This window comes from Danaus plexippus (genome assembly GCF_018135715.1).
Source record: "Danaus plexippus chromosome 9 unlocalized genomic scaffold, MEX_DaPlex mxdp_24, whole genome shotgun sequence".
In the NCBI taxonomy this organism is placed as follows: Eukaryota; Metazoa; Arthropoda; class Insecta; order Lepidoptera; family Nymphalidae; genus Danaus; species Danaus plexippus.
Genome location: NW_026869847.1, coordinates 2,831,637 through 2,851,372, shown reverse-complemented (window position 1 = coordinate 2,851,372; position 19,736 = coordinate 2,831,637). Strand labels below are relative to the sequence as shown.

The 19,736-nt window shown below is 31.6% G+C and overlaps 1 protein-coding gene across 1 annotated transcript in view; it reads left to right on the top strand.

The window, feature by feature from the left end:
* The window catches only part of LOC116767354 (CAP-Gly domain-containing linker protein 2), a 33,654-nt gene that overhangs the window by 2,719 nt on the left and 11,199 nt on the right, over positions 1 to 19,736 (top strand). The window contains 6 exon segments of the mRNA XM_061527168.1: positions 17,201 to 17,263; positions 17,472 to 17,546; positions 18,170 to 18,259; positions 18,945 to 19,097; positions 19,170 to 19,406; positions 19,472 to 19,661. Coding sequence (XP_061383152.1) covers positions 17,201 to 17,263; positions 17,472 to 17,546; positions 18,170 to 18,259; positions 18,945 to 19,097; positions 19,170 to 19,406; positions 19,472 to 19,661 — 808 coding nt within the window.

The following is a 19,736-nucleotide window of genomic DNA, read 5'->3' as shown; positions in this document are numbered from 1 at the left end:
ATTTTCTCATTGCCCCGTATCCGCTCCCGTAGGAATTCAACTTTGTATTACCAATGTCATTTTATTTTACATAGTCAGGATGTCATTACAATTTGTTGTGATAATGATGTGCAATATTTATTACTGTTGTCATTTCGTCTTCCATCAATAACGACCTGATGTTTATATTAAAGTAATCAGTATAGTGCAATGAATTTTCTATAATTTGGAAGTGTATGAAGAAAGGTGTGATTGCTAGTCTCGAAGTTAACTATAGCAGAAATTATCATTATCTGAATTTTCTATTAAGTATGCTTAGTACATTATAGTATTAACGTAGGATATAGAATAAAAAACCGGAAATATTTGGTACGTATGTACGTGTCACGATGCTAACGTAGACTAAGTGTACTGATACTTCGCATATACCCGCAATCCTGACGATTTATAGCCTAAACGTTGGCATCTTCAGTTTTAAACAATGCCAAATCGTTCCAGAGTTACTTACTGAATAGATTTTTTTTCATAAGTTTTGTAACAAAAATATATCTTAATTGTATTGTAGACTTAAATTTAATGGGTGCATTCGAGTTTGTTAAGATCAAAGCAAATAAAAAACAACTGTGTTGTATTAATTACTTTTTCGGAATACCTTTTTATTTGGAAAGTGATAAGTCGTGTACCTTTTGAAAAACTTTCCAGTAAAGTATCTGGAAAGGCAATTAGAAGTACACTTTAAAAGCATTTACAACATTTGGCACTTTGACAACAATTCAACCTAAACACAAGTACATTTCTACACGATAAGCTCACCTGACATTCCCCAATAGTCAAACATTCAAGGCCCAACAACAGGGCTGAGCTTTCAGAAACTTAACATTCCAACCAGAATATTTTACTTGGAATACTGGAAGCTTTTGCCACTGTCGCTGGAATGTATTTTAGGAAGTAACTATGTTGGTTAAGTTAATGTTCTGCAGTTTGTTAAAAGATTACTTTTCATATATTAATATAAAATGAAGAATAAACGTTATTATCAACTAACTGTCATGTCAAAATCTGTCTGTTTGTTTGTACAGATATTATAAATGATGTAGGATGTGAAAAGTTCACGTGACTGTTGGTGTTTAAATTATTATTTTTGTTCGGATTTAGCACGAAATATATAAATAAACTTGATATTTCAAATTATTTTTCTGTAATAAACAACGAGCAAAGTCTACATCAGAAAATATATGAAATAAAATTGTATTTTATGGAAAATTCAAGGCATTTTCAACTATTAAATGTATCATAAATAATCATGGACACGTGGTAGGGCGACGAGACGGTCACGAGTTCAATGTCACAATAGGTACCTAACAATATAAATGTGACATATCGTGAGTTACAAAATATTTGACGGATATTTATTACTTAATACAGAAATAAAACTTTCTAAATATTAACGACCTTAATATATAAAGTAAAAAGAATCAAAAGCTATTAATCTTATAAGTTAGAAAGAAATGATGATCAGTCATTTTTTTATGCCATAACTTCAATCACACGGAAATTGTGGAATATTCTGCCAATGTCAACGTTTTTATTTAACAAACGAATAATATTATACTTTTCAATACTGTGAGGAGAAAACGATGGAGTTTGTCTAATGGTATTTTTTTTTAGTACTCTTAGTCAATAATTAATCAATATTGTATTCACCACATTTTGACATAACATCTTTTGACAAGCACTTAGTAGGTATGTATGGAGTCGTCAAAGACAATAGATCATGATATATTATACTTAAAAAACGGCTGGTTATTTAAAAATATATATAATATCGTTTAATCAATAATAAAGATTCAGATCAGTAAAAAAATAGCACAATTATAATTTTTATAGTTTAATGTTTATGTATTGACATTGCAGGTTTACGAACAGTGCATTCAGAATGAGTTTGTATGTTGTCTCTGGTAGTGTATTAACAGTTTGCATTACTATGATTATGACATTTATGATATGATATGATATGAAAAAAACAAATTTACCGATCATTATCGAATAAATTATATATTAAAAGTTTACATACAAACAAGCTATACAATGCATGTTTGTATTATGATATTTATCATATGATACGATATGAAATGGATAGTACAAATTTACCGATCATTATCGAATAAATTATATATTAAAAGTTTACATACAAACAAGCTATACAATACATGTTTGTATAGCTTGTTTTTATGGAAACATGATGATTTGACCGAAATATTTTCTCTTTCTTAAGCTATGACGATAAAATTAAAAACAATCGTCTGTCCACGTCTGGTCTTAAATATTGTTCATTCTTTAAAGAAAATTTTCTGGTTACGACTTCCATCCGTGTAATTATGCGTTTGAGTTCAGAGAAATTAATATTATACTTCAAATACTGAAATGGTAAGCAATCGGCTGCGCTTTCTTTATTCTGTGTTATGTTACTTCATAGTTCATACGTAATGCATGCATAGTGTTATGCTACATCCCGCCGGGAATATCACGGAATTTCCGGATAGCCCATGTATAATTCTAAAATTGAAGCTATATTCCTGGAAAGTTTTGACAGTCCTCTTATTAGTTTCCCCGTAAACCCAACGATTATCACACATATAATACATCCATAATGAATATAAGTAGAATTAGTAGTATTTCTATGCAAGAAGTAGTATTAATCGTTTTCTATGTGAGAGCGTTTTTCATATAACTTGTAACTTATTCATTATTTACATGAATAATCTATTTAATTCTACACATCATTGAGATAAAATGGCATCTTAAATTCACATACACTTACCTCTATGAAAAATATCCAGTAATAACCCTCCAGCCAAAGATTGCCCTAATCAAAGAAATATATACTTATTTACCTCTTGAGGTCAGCAAATATTCATATAGAATTTAAAGGCCTTATATGTTGGTATCATTTTATACCTTCATGTACTCCATGGACGATTAACATTTTCTTTCTAATTATAATTTTGCATAAATTATGAACATCAAAATATTTCTTCTACTTTCTATGCCAGTTTCTTTTTAAAGCAACACTTCTTATCGGTTTAACCATTGTCATCGTTTCAATGCATTTTAGTGACGTAGAAAGTCAAATAGACGAAAGTAACTCAAATTATTACAATGGTATATGAATTTTATTTACTTTTAATGATATTTTAAACTTTATTTATACTTAATGCAAAAGATTTTAACTAAATACTTAAATAAAATCTTTTTAATAAAAAGTCTTTCATTTTAAAGATTCAATGCCTATTTATTAAGGCCGTGCTTCTATCAATAGGGACGTTCCCCTGGGTTGAACGCGCTGTTCCCCCAACTGATTAAAAGGCTTCGTTTTATATAGCCATATGGATAAGTATACTATACTACTATAGAATATTCAGAGTTACAAGAAGTTGTTGTGAAAATATTTATATTTGGTTAATTGTTCTCTTGCTCTCCTTCAGCAAGTTAAAATAATAATAAGTAAAGGTCAAGACAAAAACAATAAAAAAACCTGTTCCTTAATATATTTATAACGAATATTCAGTTGAAATGTTGATAAGATATTGAAAATTTTGTTTCACTTTAATTCGTTTGCAAAGTAAACTCGCTCGATAACGATTGCCAATATCCGCTGTCTGGAGGATTGGAACCTATTTAATTACATTAATGAATTTTAAATTGGATTTGAAATAATGATACGTGAATGTTGGTAATGTAGTTACGATAAAAAACTTAGCTTCCACGTTAAACGTCATTATGTATAAAAGAAGGTTTGTTACGAGGATTATCTGGAACGGATAGACAAACAATAATATAGAAAATGATATTTAGTTTGCCGTCATGGGGTTTAAAAGACATATAATATACAAAATAGAAGTGCAATGTTGTGATTTTTTATATGTATTAGATTTTTAGATGATAGGACAAGACTTACAACTGGGTTTGCACATTTTAGAGGACGAGATGAAACTTATTGAATACTTTACATTTCTCGTAATGTCTGAGTTATATGCACTGAGTCATATTCTAATCCTGTTGGATGGAGTTCGTATAAACTCACCAACCTCATAAAAATAACACAAAATACAAAACAAGACTTTTTCACTGACAATTTTTATCTCGTCTGACCGATCACAGTTGCTGTAAAGTAATAGAAACGTCGGGAAAACGCGTAGCATCCGAAAAACTTAGAACCATATAAACGTGCACAAACAAATATCATAAGACTTTAATGAGATCGTTCAAAAGTGTCACTTTCATTATTTCCATCGTAACGGTTTGTTCAATAATCAAAAAAAAAAAAAAACAAAAACTAAGTCACAATTGACTTCAAACATAAGGTCGATTTAACGAGAAATTAATCAAAGTTAGCTTCGTGACTACAACATTGCCGTTGCGAAAGCAATACTTTTTCTCTACGACGCCAATACTGTTTTCAATATCGTGACTGTGACGGTTAAATTCTAATGTATGGATATCTAAGTTATACAGCACGACCGTTCCAAATACCTTACAATACAAAACGTATGAGGAATGTTACGTTATCAATTAGTTAGCGACAGAGTTCAATGAATCCACAATTCATCCTATCTGGATTATAAACTACACTCGTGGCCTCATTCAGACCGTTGTATTGCAATTTGCGATAGCGTTATATATCTAGGCATAATTAATATATAACATACAGGTGATAAGTGCAAAACGTGGTTATAAAAAGTGTAATTCCAATGATGGACATGTTTAATTTTTGAATTTTTATCAGTTAAACATTTATCAGTGGTTAAATGTAGAGAAAAAAAATATATTTCTTGTATTTTAAAATAGGAAATTCTTTCCAAAGTCTTACAGTTTCTCGCTATGTAGAGCTTGTTCCACTTTTTGATTGTCACACATTTCCGTTTCAAGCTTCATGTCTATATTCTTTACCTGAAAGATATAAATATTCAGGTTGCTAGTATATAAAATAACAAGTCTAGGGTTTTTCATTGAGACATAGAACACTATAAATCAGAAACAACATCATTTCAAAAAGTTTTTACGACAATTCTCCTATTAACATACCAAATATGCTCTAATAAAATAAACTAAACAAGTTTCTTTTTTACCAGCATAAAAGTTTATTCGAATAATAGTTTTAGCGGACACGAACTAACCACAAAGAAAATGTTTGTGTCCTGAATATCGAGTCAAGGTTTTTGGATTAAGAATGTCAGGTTAAATGATATCACTTCTATAATTAATACAGACATTCCTTAGAACATATTTAATAACCATATGTTTATTTATAGTTTAATTCCAAAATGTATTTCAAGCAACACTTAAATATTTTTGTCGAGTGTCATCACTAGTTGGTAACACGGTAAACTTCAGTTAAAATGAATGAATATGATAAAAAACAAATAATGGAAACGTTATTAATTTTGCAACTTAAATATAATCGTTATATTTAAATATATTAAAAAACCGGTTCTCTCACCGAAAACCGGATACACCGGTTCAGCAATGTGATACCATGTAACATTAGAATATCAAAATCATGACTTGCGAGTGCGTTGACACATCCAACTTTCCTCGGACAACAGCTGCGAAATCCTGAAATTAACAACAATTAAATAAGCTCACCGCTTACCGGTCTAAAGCGGTTGATTTATCCGGTTTAAATGTGACCATTAGACCTAAAAGTTTAACAGAATGAACCTAAACGTGTTGGTATCTTTGTCTTTTAGTAAGATCATGGTTATACATTTTTCTAGGTTTCAGAAACCAAAGACTGTTTGATACAAAGACCTATCCAAGACAAAAAAATATAATTTCATTAAACAATATAAAATACGAGGATATATTATTCCCAAATCGAGACTTGAGATGATTTTATCATTTAACGGAAAGGTACAATACAAAACACAAACAATGATTACTCATCGAACTCTCTTCGATGAAATAAAAGACTTTTATTACTCGATGTTGTTCGAGTGAAAAAGATTTACGCAATAGTAATGTTATTAAGAATTAACATCGTGTATTGTTCCGAGATCCTTGACTTGTAAACAAGCAGTACGTGACTCCGGTGCTGAGTTCGCAGTCACACCTCGGAGCAGTCAAAACAAACACAGCCTTCATACTTACATACCACAACAGAAGGATTACGACAAGTTTGCACACTCACACTGCAAACGGAGCGTTTTCAGTACATCCTCATTAAATGAGAAACGGGAAACGATTCGCATTTAGCGACACAATGGAAACTTATAGTAGTCTTACCGATTATAATTCAGTTGAATTGTACAAAATATTTAGCATCTTGATATAAATGTTTGTCATTTTTACATAGTTAACCCATTTACATTAATTCAAGACAAATTTCTTTATTGCTTATCTAATAAATAAGAGACAAAAATGGTAAAATTTTATATGAAAATAGCGACGAAAAATTTATATCACTTTCTATTGTATACTATTTAATCCATATATTATATGTTTTATTATTATTTGTATATACTTTCACTTCGTCCTCTCCAGTCTCAGATGTCTGTCACTGAGATGAGTTTTACTACTGGATATCCCGGTCGTTATGATAGTTTAACTTAATTTCTCGGTAAATGTGAAAACCGTGGTTATATATATATATTGACATTTATTTATATGATTTCCACTTTATAAGCAAGCTGAGAAGTAAAGATTATAAAATTATGACAAAAAAAAAGAAAATACAAGTTTAAAATTAAATATATAATAATTAATTTGATATTCCCTTAGAGACTAACTATTCCTTAGGCGTATTTTCAATTGGAACGTACGTGTCTTCCTTTGTGTGGAGCACTCAATACCCGTCAACGGACACCAGCTCCTCAGGTCGGTCACTGCTCCTAGATATGTCAATATTTCTATGAGATAATCGTCATGAATAACAGAGCTAATATTATGAAAGGTATAGAGACAATTTGCTTGACAAACACAGGTAGAGTTCTATGGAAATTGGATTCAAATTCTTATTTTAAATTGTATGATTTTCACGAAAACAGTTAAATTTAATTATAATTTTCGAAAATACTACGCTTTTCATTATATTATATTAATTTTCTAGTTAATAATAATCACAGTGTAATTCATAATTACTGTCTAAGACAGTATTATCTCCTCTGCTCGTGATCACGGTTGCTGTAAAGTAACCGGAACGTCCCTTAATAAAAAATAATATAATTCGTATATTATAATAAAAATTACGGTCCTCTGATACATAGTACACTAGATTTCTTTGGTTCAGAATATTTGTTTTAATAAATACTTTCTTTTTATTCTATGAAGCTTTCTTACATATCATTTTATTGCGAAATATTTGACGAGTAAACACATTTTTTCTCATTTAATTTTCATAATAAATACGTATAAGTATTTAATAATACTTTTCTTGGATTTATATTTATTTAATAAAATATATATATTCATGTTTATTTTGAATTATCTCAGTGATGACAGTATTTTAAAAAGTAATTTATTTTAAAAGTTTCTCATATATAAAATGAAGTTTTAGCATTGCGTATCTGATATTATAGGATAACAACATTAAAAGGAATGTTGCTATCTTCTTGATTCATGAGCAATGTAATTTTTTTTAAAGTGAAAAACAAATAATAATTTAAACTCAAACTGACTGAACAAATTTAATAATTACATTACGTTCAACTCACGTAAGTTATTGCAAATTCAAACAAAAATTTCATATCAATAAGTGGGTCAGTTCTTAATTTTTAAAAGTAGGTCTGCTCTGAAATATTGCTGAAAAGCTGTCAGCTTTTCTGTATAACTAGATAGTACTTCAAACAGAAATCTTTTGCAAGTACTTGATAAGACAACACTTTTACGTCCTCGCCGGTAGGTACTTTAATCGTCTTGAAGCGTTCGTTTTCTTAGAACGGAAAAGTGGTTACAGAAATAAAATTGTTGATTACACAACACCATGATAATGAAATAAAAATAAAAATTGAAGCTACGTCTTAATGAAGTTTTCTTTAATAACCGGGTTCGGCGAGGGTTTCGATGGCTGTTTATTTAAATTATTCGTTACTGTACAGTTTACATTGTTGGATGCGAAGTGAAAGTATAAAAATATGATTATAGTATAAATCAATGATAATTTTAACGGCGCCGGCGAGGTTATTACGCTGATTTAGCTTTCTTATAGCCATGAGATACAGTGTAAAGTTCAATTATTGTTGAGTGAATGGAATTTTGTTTTAATGAGTATCACCACGCACAGCTTACTATCTCATTGATATTGTTACGATATATGCTTGGAAATTCACACGGAGATTTTAAAAGTAGGTATTAGTAAATATTAAATAGTTATTAAGAATTTAATGTAGAAGCTTTTTCTCGTGTTATTTGTTATGTAATTGGAACTAGTGTTATTTGTAATGTAATTGGAAAACAGTATCTGAAGTTTTTACACAATAAATTTATTATACTGATTTATTTCTAAAGTAATTATTTATTTTTTTAATGTACATAATGTTGGGAAATCAAGATAAATCGATGAACCATTATAATTATCGTAAAAACATGTCACTATTTCAATACGGAATTATTGTTATTGCAAAATAATATATGTTATTTAAATTTATATATATTTTTATATAGGTTAATTCTAATTTCTTTGTACCTTAGACAAAGATTTTAAATTTTTTAATGTTTTGGCACTGTTAATTTAAGATCTTGATCAACTATATATATAAAAGATCTTGATAAATATATATCACATTTAAGAATGTTTAAATAAATGTATCACAAAATAGAAGGCTCTCCCAAACGTAAAGGCAGACGCGCGCACTTAGAACGATCAGGCCGGTAGTGTCAGTGCACATTGGACAGTCAAAGGATAGAGACGTATCGCTACGCGCTTTTAAACAATAACAAATAATTATATATATAAAGAGAGTTATAAATAAAAATAAAATGCCCGTCGAAACAAGAATCAGCTTCTCCGGTGAGTGAGATTAGAATTTCATAAATCAGTGTTACTATACATTTTATTTCAATATATGTAATTTTATAATAATTATTTATTTATTTATATAATCGAAAATCAATTTTATTTAATTTATTTTTCCGTCTCAATATAATTTCTATATTAAACATATATATATTAATTCCCCACCACTTACATATAGTGTATATGCATTCGCAACTTGTTAATAATATTAACGACATTGGTGCTAATAAGGTAAATAGTGCCTCTTATATTCTAGATTTCATAACACAGATACTTAACGTGATTTACATATAATGTGTTAGACAAGAATTTATTTGTTACATGTGAACAATACAGATTTTTTTTATTTATATATTCAGGAAATATATCGAATATATATTTGATAGAAGCTTAGATTATTGAATATTTTAGAATCCAATATAATAGTGAGTTGACAAAACATGAGCTCATACGTGTGTAACTTTTAAAATATATTGAAACATCACAACATTTTCCTTATAACAAACGTTAAATGTCGTGCCATTTTAGTGTTGAATCGCATTATCGACCTGAGAAGTACGAGCGATGTATTTTTTTTATCATATTTGAATATAAATAAATAAACTTTGATATATTAAAGTATTCAAATGAATAATTTAACGTATTTTATTTTGCAATTTTAATGAATCTCGAGTTGAAATATTTAAGACTAAGTGTATTCTGGTGTAGGTGTGTCAGGGTGGCTTCCTCTTCACCCTAAACCTCCCTGTGAAGTCTGCCCCTCCTGTATATATATATAAGTATGATGTAAAATGTCCCCCTTCTCTCGTTTCGATGTATTATATAATTGAATTTCTAGAATCGGTATCAATATTTAAATGGATTTAAGTTCATCTACAGGTTTGGTAAACGAATTCGTTTGTTCCTAGTTCTGTCTAACGTTTCCTGTTTTTGGTCATATTGTTAGCTCAACTTGGTAGCATTTATCATATATGATAATAGTGTCATTCCAGCAGTTTCGGGTTAGTGAGTAACAAACAAACAGACAGAGTTTAGGTTAAACAATCGGACAGACCAGGTAATGATGGTAATACAATTCTGCTAGTATACCATTTATTGGACGAAGTTATCCATGACCCTTGTGTATGTGCAATACTTAGCTTGTTCTATTTTTTTTTCTCTCATCAATCATTGATTTTTAACTTGACCTTCTTAAACTAATTATCGAGACATTACTTATACCCTTATTGTAACGTTTCGACCTTCGCTGTCTGAGAGGATTATATGTTAAAAATAACTAAAATATACATGTTTATATTAAGATTATGAATTTCTAATAATAAACGACGTATGTTTGTTCGATTTAAACATTTTGTTATTTTAGCGAGCACGGGTGAAACAGCGAGAAATACTAGTATCGTCTACCTAACATTGCATTCAAATGTATGTAATCAGCTTTTGTCTTTACAAACATTGTTGTAAATAGTCAGTTACACAAAGATTATTATCTATAATCTATATCTATAATATCGTGCTTTTTGTGATAGCCGTTTGCGATTCCGGTTAATTTATTCAGAATCGCATGATAATTTTTTAATTCTATTTCACGACACGCTAACCTTTTTTGCTTGTTTGCTGTTAGCAATTTGATGATATACAAGCAACATTTTTTATCAGTCGCAGTAAACAACATAGAATTGCGTCGAATAAATGCCTCTTTACGATTATAATCAAACGTTTTCGTGAAGGCTAAACCTGTCAAAGGTTGAGCTGAGGCCTTGGAAATGAAATTCAACCTCGTCTCCTTTCCGTGTATTTTTTCCTATACGGCAAATATTTGTAATTTCAAACTACAGTTCATTTAACATTTCGGTACTCGGACCTCACACACGACAGTTGACTTCCTCCGTCTTATCCTTATCGGAGATGCGGTCATTGCGTCGAAATTACTAGATTACGGTGTTTAGCATTGTTGTATTTCAACCATGGTAATAGTGCTCATGAGGTTTAACTTGCATGTGTTCAAGTGATTATCTCTCGTCTTCCATTTACAGTGTCATCAAATACCTACCATATTATAGATTCAAGTTATGTAAACAACTACAATCTATATAAAATATATGGTTTATTATCTGTCGTCACTATAATTATTCGCAAAACGCTACCTTGGACCCGCGGCTTGGATAACATACATCGACTCCCTGAAGCGTATCGGACCAAACCGAATATGTCTCAGGGATCAATCACAAATGGCCGTATCTTATTACATGTGAATTTTATTTCAAAACAAAGGTGTTACAAATATTAGTGACACCTTCGTAAACACTATACATTACATTTTGTTTGTATGTAACCCGCACAACATTGTTGCTGTGGTTTGACAATGTAACATTAAATTGAAATAATTGAGAACTTATTCACTCTGATTCTGAAAAGTTAAGATCATGTCTTTATTGGAATGTTTTTTTAATCTGTTGTCTACGTATGACTAAAGGTATTCATGATAAACATGGGTCTTATACCGCTTGCATAAATTATTTTTTGTACTCGGCGCTATCAGAACTCCTCGTGAAACTGGTTTGTCTTGATCCGATGTCGTCTGAAATAGGAAAAGTAATCGACCTGCTAAAGAATAATTTCTATATAGACACAAAGACTTTTAAATCTTATTATATTATTTTTAAAATATTTCTCTTTTAATTTTTATTTCCATCACAGTCACATATTATTGCAGTTAAAATCAATGCATTTATGAATTTCCAAAAATAGTTCTTATTATTCTTATACTTTTATGGTGTGACTCCTTAGAGAGGTTATTGTATATACTTGTAATCATTTGTTTTGTTTCCATATTAGTAAAGTAGTTTATATAAATAAAATATAACTCCTTAATGTGACCCATTAGTTTGAAAGTAATAGTAGACTCGGTTAAATCGATTTTAATGTAATTGAGCCAGATTTATTGTTCCATCTAGTTGGTATTTCAATGGCGGTTTATATTATTTTTGTTTATGTAACCGTGTAGTGTACAATGTCGCCGCTGCGTCTAGACTCTAGACTAACTATTGAATATTCCCTGTGAACCGCCCATCCTTTGCATAGCATTTCCGCGTCTATCATGAGCTGCACGCGCTACTTATGTCATTATATATTTAACAGTCAACCGCTAACCAATGATTAGCAAATTAAAATGTAATTTTTTATCGCTTATTATTAAAACCAAAGCCATTATTAAATGTTCTATATTTTAATAATAAGTTTCAGTTGTATGTAACTAATTAAATTAATCATCAGTATTTGAGATTTAAGCAACGCGTTATATTCATTCGTTGCTCAATCGTTATGATGGATCTATTTTGATTTATTGCTCCCTTTGTGCTGGGTTCTGTTGTATCCAGGTCTAGGGCTGCAGATGATGTTATTATGGGATGCAGGCGATGTTTCTTAATTCGTTATAACGCTCTGGTTATTCTCAGCAACATGCGGTTTATCTCATACCAATGAAGCTTAAAAAGGCCCAATATTTTATATAATGCTGTCATTTATTACTTCCTTAATTATAATTGATAAATAAAAGAGCTCTCGTTTCGGGGTCACAGTGATCTAAAATAAGAAAATGCGATTAAATTTTTTAATACCTCCATCGTTAACGCTAACGAAAAGGTCAAACGTACATTTTATGCAGAGAGAAAATATTGTCGAGGAATAATATATGTATAAAAATTTAAATCTCGGGCTAAATGTTAAATTAATACGTAATTTATTTATTGTTCGGTCCATAACAAATGTGTCACTTTAAAACTTACGCGTGATTCCACAAAATGATACCTATACTTCTGACAGTTGTTTTTTTTTTATAGAGATGACATTATTATCGCCTTCGCAGTTCGCATGTTATTTCATATTTTTATACATACTTTATAAAAATCTGTTTTAGAAAACCAGCAACCTTAATAATTTAAGGGTCATCGACACCGTAAAATTCCATATTTATTTTTGAATGTGCGTATTATTAATGTTTTAACCAAATACGAGTTATTTGTGTTTTATTTATGAATTTAATGTCAAATTTATAAAGATATAATATATAATATTTATGAAAATATCCGTGATGACCTACTTAAAGGATTTCTCTACTTTTACGGTACGATTTTAACTTGTAACAATAAAATTTATCTCGTCTTCAATGACGGTAATTGAAACTTGATAAGGAATAATCAGATTGCTGAGGAATTTACTTTATTATAGTATCTCGTTGTATTCATAATAATATGAAGCGTAAAACAATATTAAACCACAAGAGCGAAGTCATCATTGTCTATAAATAGAAAATTGTAAATCTTAAAACAGCAATGCATACAATAACGAAGAGTATATCAGCTAAAAAATCTACAAATTGCAAAGAATGTTCTAGAAGGTTTTAAAAATACTTGTTATGGCTCAATAATGGTTGGATATGTCTATTGTGATGTTTCTTTAGTGACATAAGATTTCTCTGAGGTGTTTGCGTGCTAACTACTTATTGATTAAGCAATTGCGTCAGTACTCAAGCCAAGTTGCAAGTTCAAGGTAGCAACAGAGATTCACGGTTTCTGTTTACAATTGTAAATACTAAATATCATAAAACAAATCAGTATATTTTTTTTTACGTCCGAACTCCGTCTGAAGGTATATTATTTTAATGTTTCAACACGTTTTCTAACAGGTATTATAAAATTTGTAATCTTGCTACAATAACATTATCGTGTTCTTGCCATTTATATGCTCTATGTACATTGTGCATAGCTCACGAGGCCCGCCTTACCCATTTAAGCATATCCCGTGGAATGAAGCAACTGAGTCACTGCTTGGACAATTTAATAAAAACTTGATCAACAACTTAATATCCCGAACATTCGAGATTTCGTTTATACCTTTTCCATGTATTCATGAACGTCAAACTGACGGCATATATTTTGCTAACAGAATAACATATCGCTAAATCAATTGCGTGATATATTTCCAGTGAAATATTCATCGGTCTCATGCTCCTAATGTATCGATTTTTCATGCAGCCGTCCAAGGTCGTTTAACAGGCTTCGTCTGGTAATATTATTTATAGTTAATGAGAATAATAATCACGACTTAAATTCCCAAGCGTGAGAATACAACAAAGGCGACTTTCCGCTTATCTGCAACTCGTGACCATATTGAGACATTGCTGTACAGCGTACACCCAGCACACACCGGTATATTATATATGCCAACGAGATGTTTTGCATTGTTATCAAATGTTAGATTTTGAATGCCATCTACGTACGTGCTGTGCCAATTATGGAGTGTTATTGCTACAAAAATTTAAATTGTTATATCAACAATTTCACACCGTCATATTATTCTTTCTTATATTGAACCAGCGTATTGATTTTCATATTTCTTTTTCTGCTATATATTCTAAGTTTATTGAGTAGGTAAAATACATACACATGTGCCGATTTTAATGACAAAAATCACAGTAATATCATCCTAAAATTTGGCAACAAAATATACACATACTAAACGAAACTATAATTTAAATACTACATATTCAAGCAAAAAATATTTTGTTCTCACGTAATCATTGCAACATTCACTCTTATTAATTGGTTTTATTAAGTGTAAGCCAATTGGCATGCTGGTTGCATTTGTACTCGTTACGAGCCATTATCGTAGCGGGGGCGAATCGTGAGATGTTTGCGAATGGCCGTCCACACCATAAGACACTTAAGGGCGACGCGGATTATCAATTGAATTATTAAAATGCAGTCATGTACTGTTAGCCGAGAACGAATTATGTTTACATTAGCACATAGCACGTACACCAATTAGCTGTTATTAAATTTATTGAGCTATTCATTTGATTGATACAATTTAAATTATCGTTTATAAAAGCAGTTGTCGTAATTTATGGATTTCTTTGACCATACCTTTTTATATTTCAATATGCTTATTTTGTAACAACTGCATTTATTGGTTCACAGCTCATAATTTGCCAGAAATAATCCGCATTGGTGTGTTTTGGTTGTTCGTGATTCATACGAATTTCAAGACATTTAATACACATACATGGCATTGTTGGTAATACTTTTGTGTACACAAGTGGAACTCTTACTGATAAATTATTATCTGGTAACGTACTTTCGCAGTATGTTAAGTGAAACATACAATTTACTAGATAGGAACGTTATTTATTCCGAATCTTAGCCGCTTTATCATAGCTTTGCGGCAGTTGTGTGGCCGCCAACTGGGTCGACTCGGTGTATTTTAATTCACAGTTAGTAGGTCTGGAAATGAATTAATTAACCCTATCAACTTCCTGGTTAAATCATACCAGTTAATACAACAGCTGTTTCGGCATCCCCTTCATTAAATCCGTGTCTAAACGTTTTAATTACCAGGAAGCCATTATGTTTTCAATTCACTAAATTGTAATCACCATTGAAATTGCATTTAACTTGCATCGGTACATTGCATCAATTTAACCTACCTAGATAACTAGCTAACGAACCGCGTAATTGTCCTTAATTGACGAACAACCATCAGTGGGAAAGTTTAGGGTATATGACATAATTTGATAAAGTTAACATTGATAGTGGATCGATATGTTATATTGATTCAAATAAATATTTGGTATTAAATAGCGCTGCACAAAGCGCTTACGTCATTTTTATCTCCGATTTATATGTCAACGTGAACTTGACCACATAGTCGTATTTAAATAAACATAATGAATCTCGTCGTCAAGCACCCGTCAATGAAAAAAGCAAATAACATTACAATACGGCACGTATTACGGCACATCTGAGAAATATAAATAATACTTTTTTCAGAATAAGATATAAATGTTCACCGCTTTCATATTAATATGGCAAAGTTACTGGCAGTTTAGTATTCTTTATATAAATATCGTTTAAATTTAAAATAAGAATTTTTCGTTTTAAGCCATATATTCCATACAATATTCATTTTACATAACAATACACAACCACAGTCATTTAACGAACAGATGTGACAAATGTCGTCTTGCGATGATGTAAAGCGAGACATTAAAATATCTATGAGCTAAGGAATTTGCTACCATTAGCGTGCATAATATTTCTGTTAGAGCTATGATTAAAATTAATTACTTCAAAGAGGCCCTGATTTTGGAATATTTGTCAATTTCTCTTATTACGGAACTAGTGAATTATTTAGGATTTCCCCCAATATTTATTATGATACGAATAATATTTATGTTTTAAAATTCTAATCAGTTGAGCACAGGTGTTTGTAGTTATTTAATTATAAGTGTCACTTGTATGATTTCTATATTATAAACGCCGTTAATAAATACAAGTTTTATTACAGCTAATGAATTGTTCGCATAACGTTTTAAGTTCATGGTGATACGTTCGAGTGGCGTGTTTTATTTACGTTATTTATTTCATGATTTATAGTATCCTTGAGACGGCTCCCACCGAGGCAGGTGAGAAGTGTTTGTAATATAAAATTTACAATTACCATAACAACAAAGAATACAATGTCACATCAGCGGTAAAAACTTGTAGCTAAAGAATCTTGATCTATTGTCAAAAGATTCAAACCTTTCTTCCGCATAGGTTCTTAAGTCGCGATGTAGGCGAAGGGACTGTGATGTGTTTAGCTTTACGTCATAGTTATGATTACTGAACCCACGCGCTTTGACAAGGACAATGCGTTGCGCAGTTGTTATAGATGATTAATAAGAGTTCGGGCAAACAGAGCCGGACATATGTCTGTGACACACGCCTCGGCGCTTACAATAGACATTTTCGTAAGTCGAGATCAAGACTAACAAACTAAACCATCATAATGTACACTCCAAAAATATTCCATAGAATATTAACTATAATCTATTGTGAATCATTTAATTTTTGTTATCGGAAAATCTAGAACACTTATCAAAGTAATACAAATCACGTATCACACATTCCCATTTGTGATTTTATATGGACCCATGATATACATACGTTTTATTAGTTACAAATTTAAATATTATTGTACATAAGTCAACATCTCGGCTATTTTACTGAAATTTCAATATTGAGCTCAACTCTATGTCAATGTTTGTATCTCGACATTGTTTTATTTATTATGTGCTTGGTCTTCATACTTCCCATTTAAAGATCTCCATGATATATGTTTTGCATGTATTCTCGTTTCGCTTTACGTGTATTTGTTTTGTTGTCTTAGACGGCAGCTCTTCGGACACATTGAGAAAGTTAAGCGAGGACTCTTCGAGAAAACATTTATCTGGTGAGTTTAATCACGTTTCAAATAAATAAACAAGACGGCGGTATTGATAAGGATCACTGCATGAATTTGTTCTGAGCATGAATATGCTTTTGATGTGCCTTCGCACTGTTCTTTAATTCATCACGCGATTTTCTTTCAACATGTAAATAGTATTTATATTATACATTTCTCATTATTATCATGCTTGTGCACGTCGGATTTGGAACAGATTTAATCGAAGCTGAGGAGGACGAGGTTAGCAGCAGCCTTCCGGAGAGACGACGGTCCTATCGCAGAGTATCCAGTAAGTTTTAGTCCTGTCAGCGATAGTGTAGCAGAATGTAATGTAAGCTATTAATATGAATTAAAATCATGGTGACGGAGCATTTTCATTTGTAAATTATAAAAGCGGTGATGGTAGAAATTTATTTATTGATGTCAGTCACTACTATTATCGACACGCACGTTAGATGAAAATAGACATTCTCGAGAAGATGTATATGTCAGACAAGCCATGATAAAGCATGTAGCATGAAATAATTATTATCGATATTTGCGAATAATCAATTAACAACAGGATCTTGTTAGTCTTAAAATAAATAGATATCGTTTTAATGAAAAACAAACAATATTTAACCTCGATAAATGAGTATTAATATCAGATATATATATTATACGACAGTAGTCCGCCTACAATTACAGCCTTCAATAAACGAATGCTTTAAATTAACGCTATTGTATTGGGAAAACAAAAACAAATACTTTAAAAATGTTTGTATACATTTCCGAGAGACAGACTGTTGGGTCTTGCACAATAGTCTTATTTTGTATGAACTTTGATTCGATTCAAAAACCAAAGAAAACAAAGGAGCATGGTTGTTAGTAGTAGTGGCTAATGCACGTGTGTGTCACTTGTGTGCGTCACAGCTAGCAGCAGATCGAGTGTTACTTCGATGGATACGCTTTGGGAGAAATATCCGCGTCGTCTCAGCGAAGCAGGCCTTAGACGGTCCTCAGGTAAGACAGATTACAAGTACCATGACAATTATGGCATACTTTTCGTTTGCAACCTTTTGAATTTCTAATGTCTAGCCATAACAAAATCTAGTAATAACTTTTTATGGGCGCATTGTTTTTTTATTATTATCGTGTGAATGTTATGTCTTTTTTATATCGCAATTGTTGGATATTATTAAGGGGAATTCACTATTTTCTATAAACATAATTGTCGTGGAACAATATTTTTCGATCATTATATGTATTCATAATCATAATAGTTTTGCTAGTCGTGCACTATTTTGTTGTATTCATAGGGCTTTGAATGTCTATTCATAGTGAGCTTGGTGTTTGCAACGCAATTGTTTCATACACTTCAAATGTCAAATGCAGTTTGTTCAGAGGGTATCGACAGGCGAAAGTTTGCATTAGCACTACAGATGTAACGCTTAACGTAGCGTGTATGCAAAACCGGAATGCAAATAGTTCTTTAATGGCCATTGCACTTACATCAGCCGTATTCAATTCGAGTATCGTATGTGTTGAGAATATGGAATGCGAAGGGATATCCATATTCAACTGACTATAAATCTCAAGCCACGTTAAGAAAGTTACTTTCTTGAAGTAATGTCACCCGAGGACTTATGAAATATCCGGGTTTTATATATGCGGTGTTACGTCTAATGTTATGCTCTTAAAATTTCAGATCACAGTGTCGTATTGACTGAAGACACTGACAGTTTTATAATCGGGGAACGTGTTTGGGTCGGCGGAACTAAACCGGGGTTGATAGCTTATATCGGTGAGACACAGTTCGCTCCCGGCGAATGGGCGGGCATTGTTCTCGATGATCCTATAGGTATATATTTTAAAAGACGTTTTTGGGTTATAAACCTAAGGGCAGGAAAAAATTTACTTATTCATATTTCAGGTAAAAACGACGGATCCGTCGCTGGAGTCCGTTACTTCCAGTGTCCTGAAAAACGTGGAGTTTTCTCTCGACTCACAAGATTGACCAGGGAACCCTTGGCATCCCACGGACCGCACGATGCCTCTCCCATATCTGATGCTGGGAGCGTATTTGAACGACCGCCCTCTGGATCTGCTAGACCAAGACGTGCACATTCTCCAAACGGCAGTGTACGAAGCATGGTCAGCAGTAAGATGAGTGAGTAAAATAATGATTAGGTTTTTTCTTCCAATATAACAGGCTAAATAATTAAAATTTTCTAGATGCTTCTATTTCAACAACTACCAATGGAGACCTCCGTCTTGGCGATCGTGTCATAGTATCTAGTAGCCGGGGAAGCAAAGCCGGTACTTTACGTTTTGTAGGACCTACCGAATTTGCTTCCGGTGTATGGGGAGGCGTTGAACTCGATGATCCTTTAGGGAAGAACGATGGTTCCGTCGATGGAAAGAGGTAAAGGGGTCGAGGAAAACCGTAAACTTTTAAACGTCTTAACATAATCTGATGACATAATTTGATTCCGAGATC